The sequence below is a fragment of the Heteronotia binoei genome, chromosome 8, assembly GCF_032191835.1.
Source record: "Heteronotia binoei isolate CCM8104 ecotype False Entrance Well chromosome 8, APGP_CSIRO_Hbin_v1, whole genome shotgun sequence".
NCBI lineage: Eukaryota > Metazoa > Chordata > Lepidosauria > Squamata > Gekkonidae > Heteronotia > Heteronotia binoei.
The window spans coordinates 3,999,189-4,014,859 of record NC_083230.1 but is presented as its reverse complement, the minus strand read 5'-3'; the positions used below and the strand labels follow the sequence as shown (position 1 = coordinate 4,014,859).

Below are 15,671 nucleotides of genomic sequence, written 5' to 3'. Positions count from 1 at the left end.
TCATTCAAACTGTGTATAGATGTTATTTCCTTGAATGGGATGCCTCTCTTTGTCTTAACCTGGGAGCTACCGTCTGACCCCTCTTCTCTCTCTTGTCCTCTCACTCGTTTCACATGGGCTTCCATGGAGACACACATCTCTTCAGGTCTCTTCTGTAGATTTAATGCCCTCATACTCCCATACACATGATGCTGGATTAGCTTTAGGGAAAGTACTCTTTAGATTAAGGTTTTTTCCCCTGTTCTTTTTCCTGCAACCTAAATGTGAACTGGATCTACTTGAATAAATGTAAGTTTACTGCTGTGCAATATACTTGGGAGATGTATGTACTGCACTCAGTATCACACTCCTGAGACTGGGCAAACTCTGAATATGCAGGACTAAGAAAACCAATAGAAAAATTTAGTATGAAGTAAAAGCCAACTCAAAATCAGCTTCCAGAAAAAGATCAGGGTAAAACTGGTCTCAAAAGAAACAAGCACACACAACCAGGGGATGGGATTAAACAATAAAGTGAAAACTAAAGAAACAAAAATGTGTGCAAAAATCAGAGAATAAAATGAAGCAGTATGAAGCCAAGACTGTTAAAACAAAACATGTGGAAAATCCCTGGACAGTGACTAGGAGTATACTGTATACTGGACAGTGACCAGAAGTATAAACAGAAACTCCAGTCAACAAAAAATGGCAGGAAATCCAATTACAACATGAAATTGTCTGAAGGATCCTATAAGGATGAGTGTCGCCTTCCCCTTCAAACATTCTCTTGAATCAAAAGGCACTTTCAGTATGAAGTGTGAAGAAACAATATACAGAACTTCAAATGGCAACTGCAATATGAAGTTTACAAGCTATTATTTAACAATCTGACTGACATGGCTCTCTTCAGGGAAATGGTGTTGAACAAATGGCTTTTTATTTTTTCCTTTCACCATCTAAAACAAATGGGATGTTTTTGTGAATTATACAAATTGATTAATAAACAATGAAGCATTTAATAAAATTTCCACAGCATGAGATACCACTTAGCCCTCTGGAGTCCAAATAATATGGACCTCCTTTATTAGAAAGGCAAGAAAGACCAAGACGAATGCCATAGAGCAGGGGTGTCAAATGTCCAGCCCGCAAGCCAGACCTGGTTCACCCAAGCTTAAATCAGGCCCAGGGGGCTCTTTTATCCCCTCTCCAAGGCTGCCAAAGGTCCCAGCTCCTTCTTTCTCGTCTTTGGAGGTTGAAGCAGGAAACAATTCTGGGGTTGCAAAGTGTCAAGTCTGAATATAACTCTGGCTCAACCAAAGAGCATGCTGGGTAGAACCAAAGTAGAACCAAATGCTGCTAGTGCCTCTCTACTGTTCCCCCTCCCTTTCTTAGAAACTCTCCCCGCTTTGAAATGGTGATGTGTGAAAAGTCTTATCTGAACCTTCTCAGCTCAGGCCCGGGGGAATCCTAGGAGCCTGGTAAAACATCAAGGCCAGTACGCCTAATCGACCTGATAATGTATTAGTATCATCTATGTGTGAATGTCCCCTGCCCGCAGGAATGCTTTTGAAGTACTCTTTATATGCAATGTATTTACTGTATGGTTTCAGTCTCTTCAAGCCTTGGCTCAGGCCACAAGTATCCAGTATCAATAAACTAGTTTCTTTGTATCTACATCGACTCATTATTGAATCTGCAGACTTGACATTTTGAAGAGACTGACTTTGGAATTCATCCACCCTGGCAACTTTGTAACCTGATGGCTGAAAAGATTCCAGGAGACGGAGAACTCCCCTACTTGGAGGAAGAGCCGGCGGCACCTTGGCACGTACTAAACGCCAGGCAAGCCGCGGTTTCCCCTCCACACTTCCAACTTGTGATCACACCCCAGCAGTACCGGCCAAGGACCTCAACCACCACGATGGACGAGGCCCCTGCCCGGAGGGACGTGATCCTGACCCGCCACATGAGGAGGGTACGGTTAACCAAGACGGAATCCGCCAATCCGGGTTCTCTGGAGTTGGGCGAAGCAGAAGCCGCCCTCGACGTCCAAGAGCAGGAGGAAAACCCCGAGGGTGAGGAGAAAGGGGGAGAGAAACCACTGCCAAAGGACATGCAAGAGGACGATGCCCGCATGTTTCGGGCTATGGTCCGAAAAGAAGTGGATGAAGCGATCAAGGGCCTGAAAGACGAGATGCAGGCTATGACCACCCAGCTCTCCTGCGCCCTAGGACTACCAGGGCCATGGAGACCTTCTCAGCCTCCACCGGCTCATTCCCCCCCAGCCCCAATACAGGCCCCGGTACCGCCGGCGGAAGGGCAAGTGCCAAGACCGGGAGCACTGGCGGGCCCGAGAGACGGAGAGCGAGGCAGGGAGCTGGATGCCACCTTTGACGGAGACCCAGACGAGGTGGAATACTTTGCCATCCAAGCCAACAGCTACATGTACTACTGGGGGAACACCTTCCCAGATGAATTCAGCCGAGTGGACTATCTGGGGTCAAAGCTGAAGGGGGCCGCCAAGAGATGGTATGTGAGCCTCTACAAAGCCATGAGCCCGGAACTGGACTATGTACAAACTTTCCTTCAGGCTCTGTTGGCCCAATACGAGGACCCGCTTCAGGAGACATGAGCCCTAGCCACCTTGCAGGACATGCAACAGGGCTTCAGGACCATCCGCAAGTATGCCGCGGAGTTCCGAACCAACGCGGCCAAAGTAAGGGGGTGGAGTGAGCTGATGAAGATCGAACACTTCACCAGAGGGCTGAAAGCCGGCATCCTGGATCGGGCCCTCACCCAGGCTAGACCTACCACTCTGGTAGGATGGATACAACTGGCAGGAGAAGTCGAGACCAATATGAAGCAGGTGGCGATGCAACGTCAACACCAATCTGGGAAGGGGCCGCAGAAAACAACCCCCCTCCCAAAGGCCGAACCTAAAAAAGCCGTGGGGGGGGGTGCCTGCGGGACCTCGCAAGTGCTTCCGCTGCGGCGATCCTAATCACCTCGCTTCCAGCTGCCCGGCCACCCCAAGGCCCCACAAGGGGGCAGAAGACCAGCACCCCGACCCCCAAGAAACCGAGACCCAGGTCTTGCCGATCGAGGAACACTTGATAGAAATTCATACCATCTCTTGGCGGCCCCCTTCAGCTTTGACCCCAGATAGTCCACTCGGCTGAATTGGTAGAAACTATTATCAAGGACAGAATGAGTAGGCACATTGATGAACACGGGTTATTGAGGAAGACTCAGCATGGGTTCTGCAAGGGAAGATCTTGCCTCACTAACCTGTTACATTTCTTTGAGGGGGTGAACAAACATGTGGACAAAGGAGACCCGATAGATGTTGTTTACCTTGACTTCCAGAAAGCTTTTGATAAAGTTCCTCATCAAAGGCTCCTTAGAAAGCTTGAGAGTCATGGAGTAAAAGGACAGGTCCTCTTGTGGATCAAAAACTGGCTGAGTAATAGGAAGCAGAGAGTGAGTATAAATGGGCAGTCTTCGCAGTGGAGGACGGTAAGCAGTGGGGTGCCGCAGGGCTCGGTACTGGGTCCCATCCTCTTTAACTTGTTCATAAATGATTTAGAGTTGGGAGTGAGCAGTGAAGTGGCCAAATTTGCGGATGACACTAAATTGTTCAGGGTGGTGAGAACCAGAGAGGATTGTGAGGAACTCCAAAGGGATCTGTTGAGGCTGGGTGAGTGGGCGTCAACGTGGCAGATGCGGTTCAATGTGGCCAAGTGCAAAGTAATGCACATTGGGGCCAAGAATCCCAGCTACAAATACAAGTTGATGGGGTGTGAACTGGCAGAGACAGACCAAGAGAGAGATCTTGGGGTCATGGTAGATAATTCACTGAAAATGTCAAGACAGTGTGCGTTTGCAATAAAAAAGGCCAACGCCATGCTGGGAATTATTAGGAAGGGAATTGAAAACAAATCAGCCAGTATCATAATGCCTCTGTATAAATCGATGGTGCGGTCTCATTTGGAGTACTGTGTGCAGTTCTGGTCGCCGCACCTCAAAAAGGATATTATAGCATTGGAGAAAGTTCAGAAAAGGGCAACTAAAATGATTAAAGGGCTGGAACACCTTCCCTATGAAGAAAGGTTGAAACGCTTAGGGCTCTTTAGCTTGGAGAAACGTCGACTGAGGGGTGACATGATAGAAGTTTACAAGATAATGCATGGGATGGAGAAAGTAGAGAAAGAAGTACTTTTCTCCCTTTCTCACAATACAAGAACTCGTGGGCATTCGATGAAATTGCTGAGCAGACAGGTTAAAACGGATAAAAGGAAGTACTTCTTCACCCAAAGGGTGATTAACATGTGGAATTCACTGCCACAGGAGGTGGTGGAGTCCACAAGCATAGCCACCTTCAAGAAGGGGTTAGATAAAAATATGGAGCAGAGGTCCATCAGTGGCTATTAGCCACAGTGTGTGTGTGTGTGTGTGTGTGTGTGTGTATATATATATATATATATATATATATTTGGCCGCTGTGTGACACAGAATGTTGGACTGGATGGGCCATTGGCCTGATCTAACATGGCTTCTCATGTTCTTATGTTCTTACTGGGACCAGGAGTCCTTCGTCATCGCCTCCTCGTGCTCCTACCCTGTAGTCCTGGGGGTGGGCTGGTTAGAGAAGCACAAACCCCGCATAAGGTGGGGGGCACAGACAATTAGGTTCATAGACCTTCTTCTCTGGGATCCTGCTTGGGGCCCGTGGGCTCCGGTGGCCAAGGAGAGGGCTTGTATGTTTGTGGAAGAGACCCACATCATCCCGAAGGCCTACTGGGACCTGATGGGGGTATTTAGCAAACAAGGGGCGAACCAGCTACCCCCCCACTGGAACACAGACTGTGCCATAGAACTAATCCCGGCGGAAACTCTGCCCAGAGCCAAATTACACCCCATGGGCTGGGCGGAGAAGGAGCTCCGCAAATTCTTAGACCAGAATCTGGAGAGAGGATCCTGCTTGGGGCCCGTGGGCTCCGGTGGCCAAGGAGAGGGCTTGTATGTTGGTGGAAGAGACCCACATCATCCCGAAGGCCTACCGGGACCTGATGGGGGTATTTAGCAAAGAAGGGGCGAACCAGCTACCCCCCCCACTGGAACACAGACTGTGCCATAGAACTAATCCCGGGGGAAACTCTGCCCAGAGCCAAATTACACCCCATGGGCTGGGCGGAGAAGGAGCTTCGCAAATTCTTAGACCAGAATCTGGAGAGAGGGTTTATCAGAACGGCAACCGCCCCCCACGCGGCCCTGGTACTGTTTAGGAAGAAGAAGGATGGCTCACTTAGGCTTTGCACAGACTTTCGCGGGATTAACGCGATTTCCACGACCAACGCCTACCCCATCCCCCTCATCTGGGACTTGCTAAGCACGGTGTCGGAGGACAAAATCTTCACCAAGCTGAACTTGAGAGACGCGTACTTCCGAGTGTGCATTAAGGAGGGGACGAGTAGAAGACTGCGTTTAACATGCCCATGGGACCATTTGAGTACCTAGTCATGCCCTTCGGACTGCAGGGGGCCCCGGGAGTGTTCATGAACTTTATAAACGATGTACTAAGGAAGCTTTTATTCAAGGGGGTGGTGGTGTACCTGGATGACATCATTATTTATTCACATGACGAACAGTCTCATGTGAAGTTAGTGAGAGAGGTGCTAAGCACTCTGTTGAAGCATCAATTGTATGCCAAGTTGTCTAAATGGGAATTCCATAAAACCAAATTGAATTATTTGGGTTTCCGGGTATCGGGGAAGGGGTTAGCAATAGACCCGGCCAAAGTGCAGTCAGTATTGGAATGGGCTCCCCCAAGAACACGTAGACAGCTCCAATCATTTCTTGGGTTCGCAAATTTTTATAGGACCTTCATAGAAAAGTTCGCCCAGATCGCCCTCCCCCTGAACGAGTTGCTGAAAACCAAGGGAAAGGGGCCAGAGATGAAGCGACCGGGGGCCCGACTTAATTGGACCCCAAAGTGCCAGATGGCCTTCGATAAACTGAAATGCTTGTTCACTAGTGAGCCGGTCCTGAGCCACCCCGATGAACAACAGCCCTTCATTGTGCAATGCGACACTTCCGATGTGGCCGTTGGAGCCATACTAATGCAGAAAGATGGAGAGGGGCAGCTGAGGCCCTGCGCCTATATCTCTAGAAAATTCTCAGGCAAACAGAGGAACTGGTCAGTGTGGGACAAAGAGGCTTTTGCAGTGACGTTCGCTCTAAAAATGTGGCGGTCCTGGCTGGAAGGAGCCAAAATGCCGTTTGAGATCTGGACCGACCACAAAAACCTTGAAGCCCTTACAGGCAAGAGGAAGCTGAGCGAGAAGCAAATTCAGTGGGCGGGATTCTTCTCCAAATTTGACTTCACGTTAAGGCACATCCCGGGGGTGAAGAACTTCCTAGCGGATGCGTTGTCCCGCCTCCTACAACATGAGAGCCAGAGGGAGGAAGTTGTCGACTCCTTAGTTCCCCCTCGCAGGTGGCCGCCACAGTAACTATGCAGTCGCAGAAGAAGAGGGACTTGGGGGAATTGGGAGCCGAGAAACTGGCTGTGGAAATGGAGAGGGGAGGGGGATGCCCGTCCAGGGGATGTTCAAGAGAGAGGGGACAGACTGTGGTATAAAGGGGAGAAACTCTATGTTCCCAAGAGCCTAAGGACGGAAGTGCTGCAATTCTGCCACTCGAACAAACTGGCAGGGCACTTTGGCTACGTCAAGACGCTCCATTTGATTAGTAGACAGTTTTGGTGGCCGCCCCTTAAAAAGGACGTGTCGGAATTCGTAGCCTCATGCTCCATCTGTATCATGGCCAAGAAAAGGGGCAGTAAAGCCCTGGGGCTGCTCAAACCCCTAGAAACAGCCAAACGCCCCTGGTCAGTGGTGTCAATGGACTTTATTGTAGAGCTGCCACCTTCCCATGGGAAAATGGTGATCTTAGTAGTAGTAGACACGTTTTCCAAACAAACACATTTCATCCCGTGTGCCCAACTGCCTACAGCCAAGAAACTGGCCCTCCTGTTCTTCAACCATGTGGTCTGGCTTCACTCATTCCCCGATAAGGTCATTAGCGACCGCGACCCGCAGTTTGTTGCCAACTTCTGGTGGGAATTTTGCAAACTGGCCGGAAAAGAGCAGGGGTTGAGTTCCGCCTACCACCCGCAGACGGGCAGACAGACGGAACACGTGAACGGGCTTCTAGAACAATATTTACGTTGTTTCATTAACCACCGACAGTCCAACTGGGTGGACCTGCTCCCTTTTGCTGAGTATGGGTATAACAACAGCAGGCATAGTTCCACCAAGGCTTCCCTCTTTTCAACCATCCACGGGTATGAAGGGAAGCCAATGGCACTATTGCCAGAGGGGGTCCTTTCCCCTGAATCGACACCTTTTGAGCAATGGTGGCAAGGGCCGAGCGGGAGCTGGAAAACAATCCAGGAAAACTTAGAGGCGGCCAAAGAAGCCTATAAAAACAATATGACAAGTCCCATGTTCCCGCATGGGATTTCAAAGTTGGGGACTCGGTATTCGTGTCTATTAAGAACTTGCCTCTCAGCCAACCTTCTAAGAAACTGGCATACAAATTCTCGGGACCCTTCAGAATCTTGAGAGTGATCAATCAGGTGATGGTAGAATTAGAGCTGCCAAAAATGTTTAGTAAAGTGCATCCTGTATTTCATTGCAGCTTACTCCGTCGGGACCCAGGGGCTTCAGTTTGGCACCCTCGAGAACCCGCCCCACAACCTATCCTGGTTGGGAATCAGAACCATCACGAAGTCCAAGAAATCCTGGAATCTAAAGTCAAAAGAGTGGTCCTACATTACCTAATAAAATGGAAACATTTTCCCTCCAGTGAGAATGAATGGGCAGCAGAAAAAGATATATCAGCCCCAGACCTGATCAAAAGGTTCCATCAGAAATGCTCTAACAGGGCAGTAGAAGCAGCTTAGGGGGGGCAGTATGTCAAGTCTGAATATAACTCTGGCTCAACCAAAGAGCATGCTGGGTAGAACCAAAGTAGAACCAAATGCTGCTAGTGCCTCTCTACTGTTCCCCCTCCCTTTCTTAGAAACTCTCCCCGCTTTGAAATGGTGATGTGTGAAAAGTCTTATCTGAACCTTCTCAGCTCAGGCCTGGGGGAGTCCTAGGAGCCTGGTAAAACATCAAGGCCAGTACGCCTAATCAACATGATAATGTATTAGTAACATCTATGCCCGTAGGAATGCTTTTGAAGTACTCTTTATATGCAATGTATTTACTGTATGGTTTCAGTCTCTTCAAGCCTTGGCTCAGGCCACAAGTATCCAGTATCAATAAACTAGTTTCTTTGTATCTACATCGACTCATTATTGAATCTACAGACTTGACACAAAGTCACAAAGAAAATGCGGAATGGACTTTCCATTAGGGTCTCAGTATATCTGGACACAGAGACTTTAATGGAAAATCCACTCTATGTTTTCCTTGTAGCTTTGTCTGTGCTGATATGTATTTTAATGTAGTGAAGCTCAGTTTCACTTTTCAGTATTTATATGGCCAGTTGTCTGTTTCTTGCTGGAGTTTTGTGACCTTGCAAATAAAGGGTTGATGCTCTGAGGCAGCATGTCCTGCTGAATGGAACTTAGAATTGGTGCCTAGTGAGTGCTCTAACCTGGAAACTCACAGTTTTTACCCAAAAAAGCCATTGCCAATCTGAGTAGATCTGGGGGAAGCTTGCAATGCCCAGTCATTTCATGTTTTCCTAAGCCCAGGGCGCTATCAAACTATCCCCCCATGTTTCCATTTTAAACAAAGTATTGCAAGAATTTTAGACATGTTTGTATTATAAGTAAAAAAAAAATAATATATTTGTGTATTTCTTTGTATCCTTTATAAAGTTTATATCTCCACTACCTGGAATCACATTTTATGATATGCATGGCCTGTCCCCATAAAGTCCCATTTATGTCACATCTGGTCCTCATAACAAATGAGTTCAATACCCCTGCCATAGAGTCTATCAATCAAAGTTCCATTTTTTTTTGCAGGGAAATTGACCTCAATGGTCTAGATTAGTTGTAATTCTTAGAGATCTCCAGGTTCCACCTGGAGCCTGGTAAACCTAGATGTGCCCCTTGGTTCCTTCCTATTCATTTTAAGAAGACTTATGCAAGATTTATTCGTTTTAATAAGACTTATGCAGCTGTGCTCAGTAAGAAAACGATTAATAGCCAGCTCATGCCATCAACCACTATTCCATTATTCATGATTACACCAAATTGGGTCATGAACCATCCTTAGAGCATATTGAAACAAGACACTAGTTATTTCAAATGTGTGGTACTTACTCAATAAAGTAGACTTCCCCCTTCTCTGTGTAAGCCATTTCCCAGTTGTCTGGCAAAGGGCCTAATTCATCAATTTCTTCCGGTTTCAGTGGCTTTGTTACATCCATATCTTCCTTCACTTCTTCCAATTGGGGTTGGCTGTATACAGGTGCAGGATAAGGCTGAGATGAAGATTCACCTGAAGTCCCTGCACTTTTCTCTTCATGTTCACTTGATTCTGCACAAGAGGAGACGTCTGTTTCAGGACACGTTATTGATGCAGTAAATGTTGAAAAATATGAAAGTTCTATTGGCAGAGAAGTATTATGTTACCCTGAAAACAACCCAGGAACAAGCCAGTGACATTTAGCCACACAGCAGCCTTTCTGTTTCAAAGGTACATAAAAAAATTCTGCTTCTATTTGGATGTCACAAGACAGTGGTCACACGATCAGATTTAAGGAAGCCACCCTATGCCCTGCTCTAACTGGTAGCAACATTTTGGTTTCTAAGCAATCTTTCCCAGTCTTAGTAAACACAATACCCTCGGTATTTGGAGATGCTCAAAACAACTGGGCCAGCTCTGCATAACTATGGTAACTTCAGTCCTAAGGATGCTCTTCTAGAAGCCCCACTGAACTGATTTTAGCAGAATGTGGCAGAATTTGAAGTTATGTGAGCCTGGGCCTTTCTGTTCTTTTATGCTATGTAGGTTTTGCTATCACTGACTTTGGTTTCTTGGTTCTAAAATCCCATAAGCCATTGTTTGTTTGTTTTTCTGGCAGCCTAGGTGCAAAATCTAAGGCCTTGCCCTGTAAATGAACTCTTGCATGAATTTGTATCTGACATTCTGCATTCTCCAAGTGCCAGGCTCCAAAGCCTAAACATTCACTGCTATGGAAATGCTGTAACTATCTGAATCTTGTTGACATTGCAGTTTATAAAATAGAACTGGGCAAAAGATCTATTTTAGATGTTTTGATCCTACCACAAATTCCTGTTATCACCATACAGTGGGCTGGCCTAGTACATTCTGGATTGATGTCGCTATTGGTGCCTATAGACTGGAAAGAGTATAAAAATGTGGTACTGGGCTTTGTTCTGCTTGACCAACACCCAACCAGTGTGTGTAAGGATCTTGGTCTTGCAGTCAATGGAACATTCCTTGTGCTTTCTAAAAGTGTGCACTGTGTCAGGTATTGGGACTTCTATATGCTATTGGTTATTGAGTATTATTTGTGTATGGTTTTAAGGAGTTAATAAACAGTGAGTTTTAAGCTATTGCTCTCTCTGGTCCTTTTCCTCTGGAGGCCTGAGTTCCATAGCCTGTCTCCATCCATCCATTGAAAAGAACCCCATGGGGTTTGGGATATTCCTCAACACAGACCTTTAGCAGATTCTGACCTGTTTAGGATGCTACTATACCTGCTGCTAATTGACCACTTTTAAGGTCGGATGGTCTCTCTCATGGATTGCTGCCTTGACATGGCAAGAGGGCTTGCGCGGTTCAGTGAGGCTGTGGGCTAGGCAATGCAGGGCCACCCAAGATGGACAGGCCACAGCTGAGAACCCAGACAAAATGTGACCAAGAAAACCCTATGGACAATAACAAAAGGCTAAAAGATACGGCGCTGGAAGATGAGCCCCTCAGGTCAGAAGATGCCCAATATGATACTGGGGAAAAGAAGAGGGCAAGACCAAGTAGATTAGATTAGATAATTTTATTTGTATCCCGCCCTCCCCGCCGAAGCGGGCTCAGGGCGGCTAACAACATCATACAAGTAACCACAGAAAGAGTGAAGCGGCTGGGACAAAGCCGAATGGACGCTCAGCTGTGGATGTGTCTGATGGTGAAAGAACAGTCCGATGCTGCAAAGAACAATACTGCATTGGAATGTGGAATGTAAGATCTATGAATCGAGGTAAGCTGGATGTAGTCAAACAAGAGATGGCAAGACTGAACATCGACATCTTGGGAATCAGCGAACTAAAATGGATGGGAATGGGTGAATTTAACTCAGAGGATCACTACATCTATTATGGTGGGCAAGAGTCCCGTAGAAGAAATGGTGTGGCCTTTATAGTTAACAAGAGAGCGAGGAAGGCAGTAATGGGATACAATCTCAAAAATGGTAGAATGATCTCGGTCTGTATCCAAGGCAAACCATTCAATATCACAGTAATCCAAGTCTATGCCCCAAATAATGCAGAAGAGGCTGAAGTGGACCAGTTCTATGAAGATCTACAACACCTTCTAGAATTAACAACAAAAAAATATGTCCTCCTCATCATAGGGGACTGGAATGCCAAAGTAGGAAGTCAAAAGGTAACCAGAACAGCTGACAAGTTTGGCCATGGAGAACAAAATGAAGCCAGGCAAAGGTTAATAGAGTTTTGTCAAGAGAAGAGCCCCATGGCGCAGAGTGTTAAAGTTGCTGTACTGCAGTCCTAAGCTCTCCTCACAACCTGAATTCAATCCCCGGTGGAAGCTGGGTTTTCAGGTAGCTGGCTCAAGGTTGACTCAGCCTTCCATCCTTCGGAGGGTGGTAAAATGAATACCCAGCTTGCTGGGGAGAAAGTGTAGATGACTGGGGAAGACAATGGCAAACCACTCCGTAAAAAGTCTGCCGTGAAAACGTTGTGAAAGCAACATCACCCCAGAGTCGGAAACGACTGGTGCTTGCACAGGGGACCTTTCCTTTCCAAGAGAACAAACTGATCATAGCAAACAGCCTCTTCCAACAACCTAAAAGGCAACTCTACACATGGACACCACCTGATGGGCAACACAGAAATCAGATTGATTATATACTCTGCAGTCAAAGATGGAGAAGCTCCTTACAGTCAGCAAAAACAATACCTGGAGCTGACTGTGGCTCAGATCATGAGCTACTCATTGCAAAATTCAGGCTTAAACTGAAGAAAACTGGGGAAGCCATTAGGCCATTCAGGTTTGACCTTGATAGACAGTGCTGGAAGAACTATGGACAGAGGTTCATGACATTGTACAGCAGGCAGCAATCAGTACCATCCCAAAGAAAAAGAAATGCAAGAAAGCAAAGTGACTGTCTGATGAGGCTTTACAAATAGCTGAGGAAAGAAGGAAAGTGAAAGGCAAAGGTGAAAAGGAAAAATTCACTCAACTGAATGCAGATTTTCAGAGAACAGCAAGGAGAGATAAGGAGGCCAACAATGCAAAACCATAGAGGAAAATAATAGAATGGGAAGGACAAGAGATCTTTTCAAGAAAATTGGAGAAATCAAGGGAACGTTTCGTGCAAAGATGGCCATGATAAAGGACAAAAATGGTAGGGACCTAACAAAAGCAGATGAGATCAGGAAGAGGTGGCAAGAATACACAGAAGAAATATACAAGAAGGATATCAATGTCCTTGACAACCATGACAGTGAAATCGCTGACCTTGAGCCAGACATCCTGGAGTGTGAAGTCAAATGGACCTTAGAAAGCATTACTAACAACAAAATGAGCAGAGATGACAGTGTCCCAGTTGAACTATTCAAAGTTCTAAAAGATGATGCTGTTAAAACGATGCACACACTATGTCAACAAATTTGGAAAATGCAACAGTGGCCACAGGATTGGAAAAGGTCAGTTTATATTCCAATCCCAAAGAAGGGTAATGCCAAGGAATGTTCAAATTATTGCACCACTGCACTCATTTCAAATGCCAGCAAGGTCATGTTAAAGATCCTACAAGCTAGGCTTCAGCAGTATATTGATCGGGAACTACCAGAAGTTCAAGCTGCGTTTCAGAGAGGTAGAGGAACTAGAGATCAAATTGCCAACATTCACTGGATTATGGAGGAAGCACGGGAGTATCAGAAAAACATCTATTGCTGTTTCATTGACTACGCTAAAGCCTTTGATTGTGTGGATCACAACAAACTGTGGCAAATCCTTAAAGAGATGGGAGTACCAGACCACCTCACATGTCTCCTTAGAAACCTGTATAAGGGTCAAGAAGCAACTGTCAGAACAGGATATGGAACAACTGATTGGTTTAGACATGGAAGTAGTGACAGACTTCACATTTCTGGGATCCAAGATCACTGCAGATGGTGACTGAAGCCATGAAATTAAAAGACATTTCCTCCTTGGGAGGGCAGCTATGCAAACCTGGGCTGTATAATAAAAAGTAGAGACATCACCCTGCCAACAAGTCTTCCCAGTAGTAATGTATGGTTGTTAGAGCTGGACCATAAGGAAGGCCGAGCGCAGAAGAATAGATGCTTTTGAGCTGTGGTGCTGGAGAAGACTCTTGAGAGTCCCTTGGTCTGCAAGAAGATCAAATCAGTCAGTCCTAAGGGAAATGAATCCAGACTGTTCCCTGGAAGGTCAGATGCTGAAGCTGAAGCTCAAATACTTTGGCCAGCAAATGAGAAGGGAGCACTCACTGTAGAAGATCCTGATGCTAGGAAAGACAGAAGGCAAAAGAAGAAGGGGCAGCAAAAGATGAGATGGCTGGACAGCATTACTGATGTAACAAACATGAATTTGAGCACACTTTGGAGGATGGTGGAAGACAGAAGGCCTGGCGTGATTCTGTCCATGGGGTCACAAAGAGTCGGACTCTACTGTGCAACTGAACAACAAGGTCTGATGGTAGAGAATGAAACACTAAACCTCTAAGGAAAAGAAACACCCAAGTGTGTTGGTTCACAGATCAGATCCATTAATGAAAGGGAGCCATTGTTTGTGTGCTTTAGGAAGAATAAGTCCTTGAAAAGAACAATGAAATTTTGGAAAAATTCCTTCCCAATTCCAAAGGAAGAAAACCCTGGAGAAAACTGAGAAGAGAAACAGGTCAGGGGCTCTCAAGCCTTTTCATCTGATTCAGATATCACCATGTTTATCCCTACATATCATGATTCTCTTAAAATCCTGAGGGATTCCATTTGGATGTTAGTCTAGTCAGCTGCTTTTGATCCAACTCCTTATTACTTCAAGCTGTGTGTCCTGATGGAGACAACCTATACTTTTACTAAGTATAGGCAAAACAAACAAATAAAACAAACAAACAAAGCAAAACAAACAAACAAATAAAACAAAAATAGAAATACAGCCTTTCTGACTTCACAAAGCACTGGTTTCTTTTAATCATACATCAGATGTATGTGAGAAGACATGGAGGTTATGACATGTGGTATTCCATGCTGAATTTCAGGGAGCAGAGGGCAAAAAGTGAAACCAGGTCTTTATTCAAATCTCCTTTGGAACACAGGCCTCTTCGTGTTAATTGAAATAGAAACTTGTGGCACCAGAACCAATGTTTGGACATGGCACTATTGTATGTCTTCTTGCAGGGGACAGTCTACAGAGCATAGGGATGTGTCGTTTGGGGTGGTCCAAAGTTTGTTTTGGGGTACAGTCTGGCCCCAGTGTCTGCCTGTGTAATTGTCCTTAGGGCACCACACTTTGGAGCATCTGGCATGAGAACTGCTCTTTGGACCAGGAACCAGCGCATTTTCCCTAGAAGGAGAGGGTCCCCTGAATGTGAGGATATATGATATATATCATTTTGGGGTTCAGAACTTTCAAACTCTTCTCAGTGTTTTTGGTTGAAAACACAAATAAGGAATGACAAAGGAACTGGGAATAAGGAACCAACTTCAGCCTCCTGGATAGCAAAAACGTTTAGTGTCCCAGTGAAACAGTAAAGGTTGGTGAAAATAAATAAAAGCCCTGATGCATCTGACTAGGCTTTCCCTGCAACTGACATCAAAACCCACCACCCCTTTTGGGTGAGGGATCTCTTCCTCCAGCTACACCATTCTCTCCAGACTGCAGCCTTTCCAAAGAGAACAAACCTTCCTCTGAAACTGGGCCTTTTATAAGACTGGGGAAGGCAATGGCAAACCACCCCGTAAAAAGTCTGCCATGAAAATGTGAAAGCAACGTCACCCCAGAGTCGGAAACGACTGGTGCTTGCACAGGGGACCTTCTCTTTCCTTTCCCAGGTCCCACCCCCTTTGTGCAAGTTTTCCCTCCAAAACTTCTTCACTCAATCAGAGGGACAGAAGGGATCCTGGAAGATGCAGGCCCACCAGAAACTTCAATGTAGGCTTCTCCCTGTTCTCTAGGCCGCACTAGGCCTCAGATCATGACACCTTTATTCAAATCATTTATAAAGTTTTATCTGGTTTATGTTTTCACAGTAGTACACAGTAAGATTTACAAGATCCCAACAAGCCTGATGCATGCTTTCTCCCTGATTTCCTCCAACAGGGACTGGATACAGGTCCCATAATTAACCTCTTGAAATGGAAAGCAGGCAGTTATTTCTAGCATTCTAGGACACAGCAGAGAAAAATATATTTTGTGCCATCACCACATATATAAGTTCCCAAA

At 45.9% G+C, this 15,671-nt stretch overlaps 1 protein-coding gene across 15 annotated transcripts in view; it reads right to left on the bottom strand.

The window, feature by feature from the left end:
• MAGI2 (membrane associated guanylate kinase, WW and PDZ domain containing 2) overlaps nt 1–15,671 on the bottom strand; it is a 972,748-nt gene that overhangs the window by 505,891 nt on the left and 451,186 nt on the right. For all 15 annotated transcript variants that reach the window (XM_060244677.1, XM_060244666.1, XM_060244681.1 and 12 more), the window contains one exon: nt 9,323–9,539. In XM_060244677.1, coding sequence (XP_060100660.1) covers nt 9,323–9,539 — 217 coding nt within the window. The remainder of the gene's footprint in view (nt 1–9,322; nt 9,540–15,671) is intronic.